This window comes from Carassius carassius, chromosome 44 (assembly GCF_963082965.1).
Source record: "Carassius carassius chromosome 44, fCarCar2.1, whole genome shotgun sequence".
In the NCBI taxonomy this organism is placed as follows: Eukaryota; Metazoa; Chordata; class Actinopteri; order Cypriniformes; family Cyprinidae; genus Carassius; species Carassius carassius.
This window is the reverse complement of record NC_081798.1, coordinates 20,616,629-20,632,605: the sequence shown is the minus strand read 5'-3', so window position 1 is coordinate 20,632,605 and position 15,977 is coordinate 20,616,629. Positions and strand designations below refer to the sequence as shown.

At 36.6% G+C, this 15,977-nt stretch overlaps 1 protein-coding gene across 2 annotated transcripts in view; it reads right to left on the bottom strand.

Annotated features, from left to right (window-relative positions):
• The window catches only part of LOC132126084 (arf-GAP with coiled-coil, ANK repeat and PH domain-containing protein 3-like), a 76,884-nt gene that overhangs the window by 11,649 nt on the left and 49,258 nt on the right, over positions 1-15,977 (bottom strand). Inside the window, exons 5-14 of one of the 2 annotated variants that reach the window (XM_059537116.1) lie at positions 14,729-14,787; positions 14,440-14,623; positions 13,608-13,652; positions 13,430-13,525; positions 12,868-12,942; positions 11,319-11,330; positions 1,676-1,788; positions 1,543-1,594; positions 1,337-1,437; positions 1,144-1,255 (exon numbers count right to left, since the gene is read on the bottom strand). In XM_059537116.1, coding sequence (XP_059393099.1) covers positions 1,144-1,255; positions 1,337-1,437; positions 1,543-1,594; positions 1,676-1,788; positions 11,319-11,330; positions 12,868-12,942; positions 13,430-13,525; positions 13,608-13,652; positions 14,440-14,623; positions 14,729-14,787 — 849 coding nt within the window. The remainder of the gene's footprint in view (positions 1-1,143; positions 1,256-1,336; positions 1,438-1,542; positions 1,595-1,675; positions 1,789-11,318; positions 11,331-12,867; positions 12,943-13,429; positions 13,526-13,607; positions 13,653-14,439; positions 14,624-14,728; positions 14,788-15,977) is intronic. The other variant, XM_059537117.1, reaches the window with a different exon arrangement.

Sequence of the window (15,977 nt, the reverse complement as noted above, 5' to 3'; positions counted from 1 at the left end):
CGCTCAATACGCTCGTATAGGTCGTTTGTCCAAATCCCTGAAATACGACCCATCAGAGCGTATACTACAATTGCGCCCCTATCGGCAAAAGGTCGTTTTCATATTAATGTTTTGTACTCTTTTACTTGCACTCTGATTTGTGTTTCGTGTAGCTCAGTTAGTAGATTATTGCGTTATACCTTTATATGCAATCATGCTATCATGGGTTTGATCCCAGGGAACGGATGTGCACGTAAAATGCATATGCTCAATAAATCATAATTTAGCATAATTTCTGTGAGGGTTAGGTTTAGGGGTGGGGGTTAGGTGTGGTCATTCGAACGAATAACCCACCTAGTAAAATATGTACGAATTACTGTGAGATCGGTGTAAAAAGTCCACACATTGCATTTAAATAAACGTGCGTTTTGATTGGTTAATGACGTTATACGTCATTTCATGACGACAGACGCAATGCGATACTGTCATTATTTTTATGCCCGCTAGAGGGCGCTTAACTTAAAAATGTAAATATAGGTCGTAATAAGGTGCTTGCACAAATATGGTTGTTTTTTGTTGGAGGACAGGCTCTTTCAAACATCTTCCATTAAGGGTAACAGCATTATCAGCTGTTAGACTTTTTATTAAGACATGTGCCTTTCCAAATTATACCCATTCAATTGAATTTGCCACAGGTTAACTTCACTCGAAGTGTAATACACATCTACAAGCAATATGAATGCTCCTGTGCTAAATTGCAACTGTCCCAGATATGAATCAATGAATCATTTAAGTTTTTTATTTTTAATAAATCTGCAAAGATTTGAAAAACAGTTTTTTGCTTTACCATTATGGTGTATGGAGTGTAGACTGATGTGGAAAAAAAAGTAATTTAAAGCAGCAACATTACAAAATGTGAAAAAAATGAAGGGGTATGAATATATATTTATGTGTGTAGATGTATATGCGTGTGTATAAATATACACACACACAAAAAAATATTCACTCCTAAGTATAAAAAAAAAAAAAAAAAAAAATCAAACGAAACATACCTTTCATATAAACATATATTTTGATCTAAACTTTAAAATAACTTTTTACCACTTTACATTACATTTTGATGTATAATCCCAAGCATTAATGTGACCGAGTAGTTGGACTGACCTCAATGTAATAGTTGTCAGAAATTTCCCTGTAGGCAGAAGCAATGCTCGCCTGAACTGCTTGAATCCAAGCTTGACGGAGCTTCTCAGATTCAGCCTGCAGCATACAGCTCCTGATAGGGGTGGAGCTGATATTAGATACTGTACACACACAAACACACACACACACACAACACATGTGACACAGTACTCACTTTGTAGGTGACACCACTTCAAAACAGAACCTTCTCTCAATGTCCTCACACGGTTTCACAGAGCAAAGCCGCAGGTCCTCCACAACCACAGTCAAAGCGTCCTACAACCCACCGCAGATCACAGCGTCAGCTCACAATAATCATTTGAAGCACTTGAAAAAGATCTGTAAAGTTCATATCCGAGTTTATCTCTGCAAACCACCTACTTTTAGTCGTTTCTGATACACTAATTGACTGTTCTGTATCGAAAACCATCGCCTGGTAGGAGAAGAAAACACACTCAATATCAGATTTCCTCAAGAAAATGAAAGATATATAGACAGTCGAGCATGTCCTTACCTGTTCCACGTCTTGAAAGCATTGCTCGCCCTCTTGAAAAGGTATCCCTCCATCACCACACCATTAGGAGCATCAACATTGAATTCCACTTTGGAGTCATCGTATGCAAAATCCTGCCATGCAAGAAACAGAGCAGCTCTAATTGATTCATGCAGGTCAGTGGCACACACGAAAACAGGGCTCTTCTCTCCCGCCCCTCAGTCAGTACTGAGGACCCTTATTGTTCTGTTAAGTCTTCTCCGAGACAGACAAAAGACAAAATTTAATCCCTATCAGTCAAAACATAATCCTCATGACCACAGCAGCCAATCCAGTCCCTCTCATTTCAATCAATAATGACCGACCGACCAACTTTGCTGAGATAGAGCTGTTAGAAGAGTTTTCTAAAAGCTGAATGAATCATTCGAATCATTTGAATATACTTTAAAAAAATAATTTATTCCTGTGATGCAAAGCTGAATTTTCAGCATCATTCCTCCAGCCTTCAGTGTCACATGTAACATCCAGTCTATCACATGATCATTTAGAAATCATTCTAATATTCTGATTTATTATGAGTGTTGGAAACAGTTCTGCTGTCTAATATATTTGATGAATAAAAGGTTAAAAAGAACTGCATTTATTCAAAATAAAAAAAAATTCTAATAATATATATTCTAATAATATATTTTCTTTACTATCACTTTTTATCAATTTAACACATCCTTGCTGAATAAGAGTATTGATTTTATTTAAAAAAAAGAAAGAAAAAAAGATTACTGACCCCAAATTACTGACCAGTAATTACTGTAAATTACTGACTTTTTTTATTTACTTTTTATTCATCAAAGTATCTTAAAAAAGTATCACATGTTCTGAAAAAATATTAAGCAGCAGAACTGTTTCCAACTTTGATAATGAATCATCATATTAGAGTAATTTCTTAAGGATCATGTGATAATGATCCTAAAAATTCAGATTTGCATCACAGAAATAAATGATAATTTAAAGTATAATAAATTTAAAAACAATTATTTTAAATTGTAATAATATATCACAATATTACATTTGTTTCTGTGTTTTTGGTCAAATAAATGCAGGCTTGATGAGCAGAAGAAACTTCTTTCAAAAACATTAAAAATAGTAATGTTTCCAAACTTTTGGTCTGTACTGTATATATATATTTTATTTTTTCAATTCATTTTATTAATACAAAATTTAATTTTCATATTGTTTTACCAAAGCAATAACAACCAAGTATTTATCAAGTCAATAAAAATTAAATGTATTTATTAAAATTTAAATGTAAAGCATATGACTATACATCAATGATGATTATTTTAATGGCTTTGCAATGTAAGAATCATAAAGTATGCAAATTAAAAAAAAAATTATTGTACATAGTACATTTAATATTGTATACTATAAAAGTGTTTTATAGGTCATATGCAATGCAATGATCAGTTCTATAGTAGACCATATTTCAACAGGACTCCATCTTTCTAAAAATAGGGTATTATAAGACCTCTAAACTAAATGAATAAAGAAATAAATAGGCTATTGCACGAGCGATATTAGTAGGCAAAATACTAAATATACATTCACTAAATAATAAATGAAATATAGCAACTGGGGGAAAAGTGTCAATATGAGATTAATGAAGTTAAATAATACGCAACACGTAACAAACAATAATAATAAACAAAAAATATCTCAACAGATTGGATTAACACAAAAAAATAATTAAAACTCACCAAAGTATACTTCAGTCTCCTGAATATCTTCATCTTTAAAAAATGTTTATCCAGAAGCATCAGTAATAATGCAGTAACGCGCGCTTTTGCTAAGAGCTTAGTCTTGTTTCTCTACAGTGGAGTCATCTCACGTGAAAGTCAAAGGCAGGCACGCGCTTCATTGATCTCCTGCGCACTCCTGACCTCCAGTCAAGCGCGAGCGAATGGCGAACGCGCACCACGCTTCCACCGCTCAATATCCACATGATTAGCATACAGCTGTCGATTTGTGTGCTCTGCTCCGTGACCTCAGTCAGAGAGCCGACTGCGAACATTATTTCACGGCCACGTACAGAAAGCACCGCGTCATTCACGGATTTACGAGCGCGCGGTGTTCTCCTTAAACTCGCTCGTGCATCTGTCTGACAGTGATGCAGAACCATTGCTGTTCAATCAAGCAAGGTTATTGCCCCTCTTTCTTCCAGCTCACACACTCTCTAACAAGAGGATCACAGGAGATATTACATTTGATAAGGATTTCAGTCGGTCTATCACGCCTGCATTATGAAGAAAAAAAAAACACAACAGCAGATAATCAATAATAATAGATAATCTAGACGGATTTAGATAAAATGCCTGTATTGATTCCACTTTGACTTTACTACACCTCTACTAACTGAACCTCAATTACTGAAGAAATGAATTACATATTTTAAATATGCAAAATACAACAAAGTTTACACTACACACACACATCATATATATATATATATACCCTACACACACACACACACACACACACATATAGTAGAATAATATAAAGGCTAATTAGAATAGCATGCTAACAATTTTATACAGTATATACACAGAGTTAGAAATATATATTAATATAATAATGAAGTTTAAAAAAGTTTAGCTGGTTATTAGCATGCCTGCTATTAACATATTGGCTGTATATTAAGCACATATTTTACATGACCATATTCTACATCCCTAATCACACCCAATACCTTAACTTAACAACTACCTTACTAATTATTAATATGCAGCATATTAGGGGTTTATTGAGGCAAAAGTCGTAGTTAATGGTTTTGTTAATAGTGAGAATTGGACCTTAACATAAAGTGCAACCGAAAGTGGCATATGGAAGCAGTTTGCCATAATCTCTTAATATTATTTATTTACAATCAATAATATTAAAATTAGGGAGGGCAATATATTATTATACTATACTACTCCGAAATTTCCACCAAATTAAAAATTCAGTTTGGAGTAACCAATATGCAAGATGTAATTTTTTTTTGTTGGCAAGAAAACTTTCAAACTGAAAATGATATGAACCTTGTATGTCAAGCTCAGCAAATTGTAGGAAGATGTGATATTTTAAACTTTTCATGTCAAATGGAGTATATACATATATATATAGCCTGCGTAATAACAAAGAAATACAATTCTCAGTTTATCATTAATGCAGTTTTGTGTTCCATGCTAGCACTGCATGCTTATAAAGCCTCCCAGAGCAGCTGAGTGTGCGACAGACATACCGTAACTCTGTGAAGGACTGAGAAAGAGAAACCCCAAGGGAGCCACAAGCAGGTTAGGCGTGAATAAAAGACCAGTGTGAGAGGAGCGAGTTAGTGTGTGTGTGCGCATGTGTTACGAGGGACAGATGCAACACGAGGAGGCAGTAAAACGGCGAGGAGGTGTGGATCGTAACTCTGTCACCGGAGGAAAGAGGAGGAAGGACAAATCATTCAATAAATCAACAGCATCGCTCAGGAATTGCAGCTGGCCGCATTCACCGATTGCTCTCATATCATAAGTTTGGAGCTAGATATAGTTACATTTTCTGAGTTTGTCCGTTCACTGTAACAATGGTGGGATGCTACTGGTAGATATACAGATCTGGGTAGTAACTGGTTGCATGTAATCTGGATTACAAATATTAGGCAGGCCTACTTGTAATTCGACTACATTACATTTTAAAACACTCGTAACCAGACTACTTTTTATTGATTACATGATCACATATTATTCACTCAATAGCAATACATTATTCATAATTCAATGATTTTTTCAACTTTTTCATGTTTGGATATTTTACACAGAAATTTGTGATTTGTTTCTTTTTCTTTGTATTTTTATATCAATATGGTACATGATTATGCAGTTTAAATCAATGCGATAAATGCCTTAAGCCAAAAGTAATCTAAAAGTAATCAAGAAGTAATCTGATTACATTACTTAAAACGTGTAATGTAATGAATCATGTTACAAACCACAATTTTTGTCATGTAGTTCAGGATCAATGTCAGACTACACTTTATAAGTAATCTACCCAGCACTGTTGATATAATATACATAGATGTATCCTCAGCAGCTGTTCCTGTGGACTGCCAAACATAAGATATAGCCATTTTAACTGACAATGCAACAAGACGAAGGCAGTAGCAATCCTGCCATTAAAATGTTACAATAGTTAATAAACCTGATGTGAATGTTTATCTAATTGCTTTGGGAATATAAATACTGGCGTTACAACCAGAGGCTATGCTATGTTGTGTCACTTTGGAAAAGAATTAGATTTTTACTGTTAGTGATGACTGGTTGATATATGGTACATATGATAGATATATGGCCAGATTTAGAGATCTGATGTTTTTTAGAGGGCATTGCTAGAAGGGTGCTACGGGTCCAGGTCAGAAGAGCCCAAGTCTTGTGTTTTGTGACCCTCTCTGATGAACTGTTTCTATAGGCTGTGTGGGTGGACATGGGCCGACAGGTCACCAGATGACATGCTGTTCTGTTTGCTTTAAGCTTATTACAGACTTTACAACTGTTCTCTTTCTCCCAGTAGTTTCTCACTCTCTTTCATCCACAGTGCAATTGTTCCTCTATCTTTTCTTTAGCTGTCTGACAACCTACTTTCTCTGTAATTCTTTTTTTACACAGTTATTTTTGTCCCTGTTTTCTGGTTGTCTCCAAGGCCTGCTTTTCCTTTTAATCTCATAACTTTGAAAATCATTACGCATACTTTATTGTTCAAATGTTTGAGGTTTGGTTAGAATGTTTGAGAGAGAGACATCTCTCATCAAGGCTGTATTTATTTGATCAAACATACACTAAAACTGGTATATTCATCTTTTCTAATATATTTTAAAATTTAATTATTTCTGTGATCAAAGCTGAATTTTCAGCATCATTACTCCAGTCTTCAGTGTCACACGGTTCTGTTTTCAGATGCTGATTTGCATGGGCGGATCTCCAGGGGAGCAGGTGCCCCCCCACTCTAGAGCCTTGCCCCCCCCCCAGCTGCCCCCCTAACTTTATTGATCCAAAAACTGTACTTACAAAAACAACCCACCACTATGTCCAATACATTTGCCAAAAGTGAACAATTTACATTTTAATTTTAAATGTATTATTCGCCCTTCCCCCCTGCCCCTCAAATACTTAGTTACGTCCCTGATTCAAACGTGCAGAGCGGCGTTCGCTCAGTCTGGCTCATACACACAGCGAGACTGCTTCGGTGCGGTGGCCCTGCAACCAGATACTGAGCTAAAAGCGAGTCTATTACGTTAGGCAAAATCAGCGGTCAAATCGCTCCCTCGTGATTTGTAAGAGCACTCTTCTCTTTGATTAGCCTGATTTTGATTTTAGTAAAGACAAGAACAGCTTAATAAAATATCTAAAATATTGAGGGGCAGCGCTAGGGCTGGGCTAATGGGGCTTAAGCCCCGAAAGTCTTTAGTAAAGCCCTGAATATTTTGTTAAATTGTCTTTCTCAGAGAGCAAAACAATTCATCAGAAAAAACAAATGTGAATAAGATTACAGCGGCCGCGATTAACTAATCATGAACAGTGCATATTACATTTTTATTTATATTTTTCCCTTTGCATTAAAGGTACTTTTGACGTGCTTTTGCAACGTTGAGCATTGTAGCCAATCACAGACATGTCTGTTGATCACATCGGCCAATCAGAGGCGTTTAAATGAGTGGCTGTGCTGAAGATGTGTTTTGCGCGAGCTCACCGAGTTCACGTTCGCAAACCTGTCATTATTATTGGCAATAAACTTAAGATGCAGATAAGAGATTCACTTGATATTATTATTGATGCTGCTCTGATGCACTACATTACGCAACGCTCTGTTTGTTGTTAGGAAGACTAAAAGTTCAGCGGTCTAGCTCATCAATGTCAAAATTATTAAATAAGTTAACAAATGCCTGGTAAAATGTAAGTAGATAATTTAATATTTGACTGTTTTACAATAGAAAAGTTCAACTTTTTTATTTATTTATTAAATTTTGCCTTTTTGAATTGAAAATATGCTATAATTTCCTTGATTCATTTATGTAAATTAAAAATAAAATATTAGTTGCAAATAGTTACAATTATTTCACTAATACAACAAGCCTTTCTTTTTCTTTATTCCCTTAAATCGCTTTAATAATTAATTAATTACTTTAAATAAAATACCCAATTTTAGTTTGGGCTGTTACGTTACAACACACAATACAGTGCCAGTTAGGAGATCGATCATTTGATTAGCTAAGCCTAAGCAGTCCTATTAAATCCAATTCCTCTCAGATATCACAGCAATGAAACCAGGACATGTACCCCTACCACCCTGCCAAGACCTCTTGCCACCCCTTTGCCCCCCCATGCAAAATTTTCTAGATCCGCCACTGCTGATTTGAAACTCAAGAAACATTTCTTATCATTAGCAATGTTAAAAAAATAGTTTTTTTCTGCTTAATAGTTTTGTGAAAGCATGAAACTCAGGATTCTTTGATAAATGTTTAAAATTATATTTTGTTATATATATACAGTATATATATATATATATATATATATATATATATATATATATATATATACATTTTTGCCATTGTTTTTTTAGTAAGATTTTGCTTTATGCCTTATATTATTGATATTATAAATAAGTCTATTTATTTTCTCACACAAAGCAATCATGTTGCTACGGAAGACCAAAAAAAGAAAACAAAAAAAACCATTTTAACACTTTAGTAGGCTATAGGGACCAATTCTCACTATGAAAGTTGCTTATTCGCAGGCTTATTATTAACATATTGGCTGTTTATTAGTATGTCCAAAGCTCATATTCTGCCGTATTCTACATTCCTAATTCGACCCAATACCTAAACTTAATAACTACCTATTAATGAGCAGAAAATTAGGAGTTTATTCAGGCAAAAGCCGTAGTCAATGGTTTATTAATAGCGAGCATTGGATCTTAAAATAAAGTGTGACCCATTTTTTAAGTTGCATGTGAGAAAGAAAAAAAATCATATGAATATGGAACAAAGTGATGACAGAAATTTAAAATGCTTTAAAGCACTTTAAAATGCTCTGCTGATGCTCTTTCCAGATTTTGCCATGTAAATGTTTATGTTGCCCTCTAAAATCCTGTTGTGTTACAGAAACAGGAAATTCGATTTATCTGCAAGTCATGTTCTAAATAACCCTCTTGGCCTGCGGACAATCACTCTCACACATGTGCAGCGCTCTTGAAACATGCTCTGTCTGTTCGGGACAGTTGGTGGCACTAATTTGTCAGTGTTTTTGGCACGGCACCTCTTGCCCTCCCTGCCATCTGCTGTTTAACTGTGCTGGCCAGGGCAGAAACGGCCAACGTGCCCGCAGAGAGAGACTTCCAGACCTCGGCTGACTCCAGACCTCTTCACAGACCCACCCGGAGCCCTCCGTTTCTACCAAAGACTTTGATTCATAACATTTGAAAGATATCAAAGACATTGTCACAAATAATAATAAAAAGATTACGCCAGGTTTTTCTGTCAAGAATAGTTTGACACGGGTATCAACAGAGGCTTCCCACATATTCTGTTTCGATCTAGGATTTAGATTGTCTAAAAACTTTCCCTTGTAAAATATCTCTCATATCTCACACATACTTTGGAGACTGAATTCTGTCCGTAAACATGAATATGCACAACTACTACTACTAACAGCACACATCTGGAATCGGCATGACAGCTCTCGTGGGAACAGCAAACACATGAAGAGGGAACGTGCCGTGCATTGATCTGTTTGCAGTATGAATCTAGAGCATTGGTCTCAAACTCAGTTCTTGGACTGTTACATCTCTGAACAGTTTAGCTCCAACCCTAATCAGACACACTTGATCCAGCTAATCAAGCTCTTCAGGATCACTAGAAACTTCCAAGCAAGTGCGATATGGAGCTGTTTGGAGCTAAACTCCAGGAACTGAGTTTGAGACCATTGATCTAGACTGTAAGACTGCGAAAGCATGGGAGAATTAACGAGAGAGAGAGAGATGTGGGCATGTGAGGTGAACACGTGTGTCTGAGAGAGAACAACATCGAAACACGCTGGAAAAATGCTTTTGTTTTACAATTTGTGATAGTTCCATTTTTGCTAATTAGCTTTATTACTCGGAATGAAATATGAGTTTGCTAAGAGTTTAAGTGTATAAACATGAATTTGAAATGATGATCTTTGGTTCCACGTGCAAAAAAAACAACAACACCTTTTTGGCTTTCATCAGAGCTGCATAAGCTTCTTAAAGCTGCTCTGAGATGAAATTTCCTCAGTGTCCCAGTGACACAAAAGCCAGCAGGTTTGGCCTCACATGGCTCCGAAAGCCTCAAAACGCCTGGACATTTTTCATGTTCTCCAAAAAATTGCATGTAAACTAAAGTTAATCCACAATGCTGCTGTATAAACATCTAAAACATACATCAAACAGACACCAGCTGCTCTGAAAATGTCTTTTCCAGGGAAACGTTCTTGTTTTACTGTCACTACAGGCAGTGAATGGGATAAACGCAGTGCTGTCCATGTGATTTTGTGATGTCCTCGTCTCCCCTTCTTACAAACACACTCACACTGATTACATGAAACATGGCATGTGATGGCCATAAAACAATTCCTTCATAGATCACCAATCAATCTATCCCTAATGCTGACTGACCAGCCTCATAAAAATGCATTTGTTAATAGACAACTGGAACCCAGGAAGGAAAATATGTGTTGAAGCTGTAGAGCCTGATGCTAGCAAGAAAAAATACACTACCTAAACACACAAATGGATAAAAGCATCTACAAAATGCAGAAAAAAATTAACTTTATTATTAAACTTCATTTTATTTCATTTAAATAAAAATAAAGTATTTCTAATCGAAAATCATTAAACGTAACACTAAAATCTTAAAGTGAATTTAGATGTCAGAATATTGTATGCAAAAAAGTAGTGGTGTCACACAATTAATCGCATTCAAAATACATTTTTCTTTGCATAATATATGTGTGTTATTATGTATATATAAAAACAAACACATACAGTATATAGTTTGAAAGTATTTACATGTATATATTTATATTCACATAATTTATATTATATATATTTATATTTATTATATAAAAATAACACATTTTTCTTAAAAATATACCTGCATGTGTTTGTATTTATAAATACATAATAAATATACAAAGTAAACACACATAAATATTATATTAGTGTATTTTTGATGCGATTAATCATTTGACAGCACAAAAAAAGCTATATTAATTTTTAATAAATTAGTGCATAATATACAGTACAGAAAAAAAGGAATTTGCATTTTAACCTGATTAAGATTACATTTAACTCTGTTTTTAAATGATTAATGTTTTAAAAGATGTACTTAAGATTAACTTAAATGTGAGTGACAGATGTAATGAAAAGAGCAAGTCATATACGTTTATTGTACAAAAATATACTTTTTATAAAACCCAAAATACAGTTTCATGGTATATTTGCAATTGTTACATTTTCTAAATTTACCCAACATTTGCTGGGGAAAAAGTCAATTTTGGACCAAACCAAGAGCAAACTGACTATAGCAAGAAAAGAATTCATGCTATGAATAAAGAGAAAACAGACTCACCTGCATCAAAGTCTGGATATGAGCGGCACAATCAAACAGCGAGGAAAAAGAGAGAAAATTCAAATTATTCGGTTTATTTTTTATAAATCAAAATACTGCATGCATTTATTCATAAACAACAACACACATCCATCAACTGGCTAATGCAACATTAGTTAAGATCGTTGCTACATCCAGATATCACTGATCAATGCAAACAGTCCCAAAGTTATAAATCGATTTTAGAACTAGTCTCTGCCTTAATTCACATCCAAATCAGATTAAATTTGAAAGTGCTCCTATTATTTGATGATTTTTGAAACTGACCTTTCATGCAGTGTGTAAATGAATGAAAACATCCTGCAAAGTTTTAAATCTGAAAGTGCACCGTGTATAAAGTTATTGTCTCTCAAAAAAAAACCTCGACTCTGAATCATCGAAACGAGTCGTTTTTTAAAACGAATCTCAAGCCGTTTAATGTTGACATCATCATGAAACATTAGCATATTGCCGCTCTTTTCAAGTTGGTCTGAATGAAAATGCTAATTCATTCTTTGCCACTAGGTGCCGCTCTTGGAGCAGTAAAATAGCATTTTTCCTCGGTAACGCTGTACACAAAGCAGCACTGCGCTCACAAACACATACTTAGTCAGGTTTAATTGGCATGAAGAAATAAAAATAAGACCGCAATCACCGCAGATTAGCGTCACGCAAAGGAGGGGTTTGGAAAAATGAATCATTGAGCGAATCGTTTGGGAGTCGTTGAGCAAATAAGGCAAAAATAAATGCATACTGTGCATGCATCTCAACCTGTTGTTGGGGACTCCAAAAACCAAAATATAAACCTTTCATTACCAATAATAGGGGCACTTTAAATCTGCTGTGCTTTGGTCCAGAAACGGCCCATCGATACTACTGGAATCTGAACAAAGACGAGCCGAGACAAAGATTCAGGGTCAGAGGGAAAAGTCAGAGTGTTTCTGGCCCGGATCTGTTGGCTGCGATGTGCTAGCAGATTGATGTTAGAGAGCATGTGTGTGTGTGTCTTGAGGGCCAATTTCCCGGGGAGATCTGGACGGGACAGGACATCATGCATTACTGATATGGTGATGAAGCACTTTGAACAAACAAATGAGACAAACGGAGGTGAACATATGTAGCTGAAGCACACAAAGGGAGAGTGTTGACAGCATGACAAACATGACAGCAAAGGGGTTGAGTGATCGGACAATATCATGACAGGAAGAGGAAATAACTTCTCCTGACACCTGATTCTCAGCAGAAACCACTTTCTACCAGCTTTTATGTTAGGGTTAATAATTCAGTAGCCACACCTACATCTGTCTGATCAGATTCAGCTGAGGATCTGAGCTGGAGAGATCGTATGGGACGTGGGATTCATATATTATGAGTGGAAAGAGGCAGTTAACAGAGAACAAAATGAAGATTTCACAGAAGAGAGCGGGAAGGTATCCGGCAGAAAAGAAAGACAGAAGGCCAGAGGGGGAAGATGAAAGAAAAGATGGAAAATGAGGACGGAGAGAGTAAAGAAAGCAGATGGTGTTCTCACTCGCTGCTGTATGGTGGCATGTTTGTGCTCCATCTCTCTCTTCTCCATCGCTGAGTCTATGACCAGCTGATCCAACTGAAATAAAAAGACAAAGGCCAGCGTTACACTGACTTATATATTTTAAAATTGTAAATAAAACAAAGGTTACTGGAAAACATTTTACAAGAAAATACTATTTAAGTCGTTCTATATTTAATGTTTTACTTGCCATTTTTGTAATTGTTTGTTAAATATAATAGCAGTTTCTGAGGGACTATTGTTCATCATATTTAGAACCAGTAGATTTTTATTCACAAAAGGACTTGTTTTATTCTGTGTGCATATAGATATTTTATGATATTAATAGAAATTATATTTTTACAAAATAAACTAAAATACAAAACTCTCAGACAGATGTCTGTCAACCTCAAGGAGAGACATTATCCCTCATTTCCACTCATTAGGCCTGTGATAGTTTGGAGCCTGGGGCTGGTCACAACATGTCCAGCATTAGACGCAGGTGTCGGGGAGAGCAGGTGAACAGAGGGCCCTAATGAGGAGCAGATGTGTAGATCTATCTCACCTCAGCAGCCAGCTTCTTCATGTAGGGGTCGATGTCATCCAAGATGTTGAAGCCCTGCTGGAAGAGACTGTACTGAGCCTGCATGAACGACAGCATCTGTGGAGGAGAGCAAAGAGACAACACTTTAATCCACGGAGGAGGAGACAGCTGGTTTATAATGGCATTTGAACCCACTCACCGAATCCAAAATTTCAAATTTCTTTTTGGCCTGAAGAACATTGATCTGAGAAAGATATCAAGAGAAGAGCACAGGGATTATTAGTTGGTGCTTTGAACAAAAGGGATTCAAACCTACAACCTTTGGTTAACAGCCCACTAAGCCATTTTACCACGAAGCTGCTATTGATGATACAAACTAACCATTTTTGGCCGGGCAGAATCGTGGTACAATGCGGCAAGAGGATCCTGAGACTTTTAGGGCTCCAGACAGTGACCCTCAATCCATTCTTGTCACTTTTAACCCAGTTTAGATTGGGAAAACAAGCTATTCATGTGTCTAATTTTATATGTCATGCTCCACACAGCGGCCATTAGAGACACTACAACCTATTTTTGTCCTGATGCATTAACGTATTAAATATATTTAACAGCCTCACTAAACACAAATGGTCTCAGATATCCATTTAAATTCAACTTATGACACAACCTAATGGCTGCTCGCCATTTCTCTATAATAAATGAAAAGCCCATCATTTTGCATTTGGTTTTTTACCAAGACAGCTTTTATGGAGAAGGAAAATTAAATGTTTGTGGCCTAAATTTCACAAACACAATTAAAGAACTGCAGTGTAAATATATTTTTCTGAGTTTTAATACTAGACGTTTTTTGAAAAATGTTCCACACTGTAAAAAAAATATGACCATGGCAATGTGTTTTTTTTTAATTTTACTTTAACTCATCAAAATAAGTTAAGCAATTTTCAGCTTTAAATTGAAAGATATTGCTTAAAGGCTTGTAAACTGACAGAATTTTCATCTTTGGGTGAACAATCACTTTTATTTTGAAATACCTGTAACACGTAGTCCAGGGCGAGGTGTCGGAAACACTTCCGGGTGGTGATGAGGGCGCTGGTGGCCTCCTCCACCTCATGCGGTTTGTTGCGTGGTGCCTGTGCGTTCTTCACCTGGGCGATCTCCATATCTTCCCGCACCTTATCAAACTGCTTCTTCGTCTCTTTAAACTTCCGAACATCCCTGCGTATAACACATATAGAGACATGCTGCAGGGAATATATGACAGAGGGCAAGAAAAAGGGTTAAAAAAAGAAACAAGGTCAGAAGAAAGAATATAAGACTCACTCCTTCACAAAGTTATGCAACTGTTGCTTTACGGATCTCTGGGCCTGGTCGAACAGGATCTGTAAGAGATACAAAAGGAAACCAAATGTAAATGGAAACCAGTTTTTAGTTAGTAGCAAGCATTAGCCGGCCAAAGGCTTTGATACCCATTCTGGCTGTAGGCTAGTTGTATGCTAAGGGTGCACTTCTCTGAAATCACCAGCAGATGTCAGAGCAGATGCATGTCTGTTCCTATAAACCCAAAAGACTGCACTAGCGCCCCACACCCATCTCTCACCCTCTCACAGTCGGTCATGGTGGGCGACTGCAGGTCAAGGGTTAAATAGGCCACAGATGCATTGATGCATTGCACAGGATGGGTGCTGGGAGCCAGTGGCATCTTCCAGGACATGACAGGCAAACACAGCGTCATGCATGAGAATCCAATCTGCACATGCTTATGGAGTCAAGCCCTGGGGGTCTTGCAAGTAAGGTCAGAAGAATAAAGGCATGTCCATGCCAGGGTCACTGTGGATCATACATGATGTCAGCAGAACGAGACTACAGGAAAAGCTTTACACTGCAGTCATCTCAATTCTGGTCACAAACGCAGCAGCTTTATGGCAGCGATAAGCTGCAACGAGAGCACATGTGACAGAGCATGTCACATGGAACAGGAGGGCAACATGTCTTGAGGGTAAAGCTGCCATGTGAGGGAGGAAGAGAGAAATGGAGTACAGGGAAAAGCAGAAGCAGAAAAGCTTAGACATTTGCATTTTGCTCAGTTGCATCAATTCCCAGCCTTTGCATTTTGCAAAGGACTAGACTAGAATCAGCGTTTTCCATCCATCCACCTCAAATGTCCCAATTCTCTCATCAGTGATGTTTGCCAAGTCAAGCATCATTATTACTGCTGCTCAGACTTAAATATATGAACATTCACTGAACCCTTAAGCCTAAAGTGTACCCCAGTTTTCACAATTACACTAAATTTCAGCATAGTATAAACCAAATTTTTCTCGCTACAGATTTACTCTCAGCTCACACTAATTCGTTTGTCCATAAGGTGGCGACACTGACCCAACAGTAACAACTCAACACTATAGACTGTAAAATCAAAAACAAAGATGGACACTGCATCTCCACTTCCTTCCATCATAGTAATGATGACGTGGAGCGTGGTATCATGGTCACGCCCATATTCCTTCAAACTCAATCTATCATCAAATATAGAGATGAAACAATTTACTCACGATGAGATACAATTAGC